At 57.1% G+C, this 2,287-nt stretch overlaps 1 protein-coding gene across 1 annotated transcript in view; it reads right to left on the bottom strand.

Annotated features, from left to right (window-relative positions):
- The window catches only part of RCVRN (recoverin), a 3,390-nt gene extending 2,321 nt beyond the window's left edge, over positions 1-1,069 (bottom strand). The window contains exon 1 of the mRNA XM_008643464.2: positions 624-1,069. Coding sequence (XP_008641686.2) covers positions 624-1,004 — 381 coding nt within the window. The 5' untranslated portion in view covers positions 1,005-1,069. The remainder of the gene's footprint in view (positions 1-623) is intronic.
- Between the last annotated feature and the right edge of the window lie 1,218 nt (positions 1,070-2,287).

Below are 2,287 nucleotides of genomic sequence, written 5' to 3' on the forward strand. Positions count from 1 at the left end.
GGGGGGAAATCTGGGGGGGCAGGGAGGGGCTGGAGGGTCAGAGCCCCTCCCCCAGATCCCGATGGGAATTCCCAGATCCAGGGGATTCCCCCAGGCCAGGGATCCCCTTTTCCATGGGATCCCCTTTTCTCTGGGATCCCCTATTCCGTAGATCCCCTTTTCCGTGGATCCCATTATTCCATGGATCCCATTTCCTGTGGATCCCTTTTTCCATGGGATCCCCCCGGCCATGCGTCCCCTCTGTCCAGGGATCTTGAATCTCCTCACTGTGATGATCTCCAGCTCCACATCCCAAACCCCGAATCCCAAATTCCCGAACTCACCGTGACGATCTCAACCCCCAAATCCCAGATTCCCAAACTCACCGTGACGATCCCAAACCCCGAATCCCGCGTTCCCGAACTCACCGTGATGATCTCCAGCCCCACATTCCCAAACCCCGAATCCCGAATCCCGCGTTCCCGAACTCACCGTGATGATCTCCAGCCCCACATTCCCAAACCCCAAATCCCGCATTCCCAAACTCACCGTGACGATCCCACAAACCCCGCATTCCCACAACTCACCGTGATGACCTCCAGCCCCACATTCCCAAACCCCGAATCCCGCGTTCCCGAACTCACCGTGATGATCTCCAGCACCTCGCTCTTGCTGATCTCCCCGTTGCGATCCACGTCGAACAGGGAGAACGCCCACTCCAGCTTGAGGTGGGTTTTCCCGGACGAGGTCAGGTGCAGGGCGATGATGTACTCCCGGAAGTCCAGGGTGCCGTCGTCGTTGGTGTCGAAGCTGCGGAAGACGTGGCGGGCGTAGCCCTTGGGGTCCGAGTTGGGGAAGAAGGTGCCGTAGATCTTCTCGAACTCGGCGCGGCTGATGCGGCCGTCGGGGCACTGGCGCTGGAAGCTCTCGTACCAGCGGCACAGCTCCTCCTCCGTGTAGCGCGTGCTCATCTTCAGCTCCTCCAGGATCTCCTTGGACAGCGCCCCGCTCTTGGCGTTGCCCATGGCGGGCGAGAAGAGGCCCCCGCGGCCTGCGGAGGAGGAGGAGGAGGAGGAGGAGGAGGAGGACGACGAGGACGACAAAGACGAGGACAAGGAGGAGGAGGACGCAGAGGAGGAGGAGGAGGAGGAGGAGAACGAGGACGACGAAGACGAGGACAAGGAGCAGGAGGAGGAGAACGAGGAGGATGATGACGACGACGATGACAACCAAGATGATGACGAGGACGACGAGGAGGACAAGTAGGAGGGAAAGAGAAGAAGTTTCAGAGCCCAAAGTGAGGAGGAAGAAGGTTCTGGACATCAAAAGGAGGAGGAGGAAGAGGAAGGGGTTGGATCCTGGAACAAGGAAGAGGAGGAAGAGGAAGGTTCCAGACCCCAAAATGTGGAGGAAGAGGAAGGGTTTGGATCCTGGGAGGAGGAGGAGGAGGAGGAGGAGGAGGAGGAAGAGCCTGGGGGTGGTTCTGGACACCAAAATGAGGAGGAAGAAGGTTCTGGACCCAAAAACGAGGAGGAAGAGGAAGGGTTTGGATCCTGGGAGGAGGAGAAGGAGGAAGAGTCAGGAAGGGAAAGGGAAAAGGGGTTGAGTGGGGTAAGGAGGAGGAGGAAGGTCGTGGATCCCAAAATGAGAAGGAGGAAGAAGGTTCTGGATAAGGAGAAGGTTCCAGACCCCAAAAGGAGGAGGAGGAAGGTCCTGGAAGCCTGAAAAGAGGCAGAAGATCCCAAACCCAAAAAATGAGGATGAGGAAGGTCCCAGCCCGAAAAACACGGATGAGGAAAGTCCCAAACCCCAAAACGAGGCTGGAGAAGATCCTGAACCCCAAAATGGGGAGGAGGAAGATTCTGAACACCCCGAAAGGAGGATGAGGAAGGTCCCAGACCCAAAAACGAGGCCGAAGAAGATCCTGGAAGCCCAAAACTGAGGATGAGGAGGATGAGGAAGGTCCCAGACCTCAAAAAATGAGCAGGAAGAAGGTCCCAGAGCCAAAACCAAGGATAAGGAAGATCCTGAGCGAGGATGAGGAAGGTCCTGGAACCCTGAAACCGAGGCTGAAGATCCCAAACCCCAAAAATGAGGATGAGGAAGGTCCTGGACCCCCAAGAATGAGGATGAGGAAGATTCCAGACCCAAAACCGAGAGTGAAGAAGATCCCAAACCCCGAAAAATGAAGCGGAAGGAAGTCCTGGACCCCAAAAGTGAGGATGAAGACGATCCCAGACCCAAAAGCGGGGCTGAGGAAGGCTCCAGCCTCGAAGGCGAGGATGAGGAGGGTCCTTACGGGAAGGTT

Source organism: Corvus brachyrhynchos, unplaced genomic scaffold (genome assembly GCF_000691975.1).
Source record: "Corvus brachyrhynchos isolate BGI_N302 unplaced genomic scaffold, ASM69197v1 scaffold1211, whole genome shotgun sequence".
In the NCBI taxonomy this organism is placed as follows: domain Eukaryota; kingdom Metazoa; phylum Chordata; class Aves; order Passeriformes; family Corvidae; genus Corvus; species Corvus brachyrhynchos.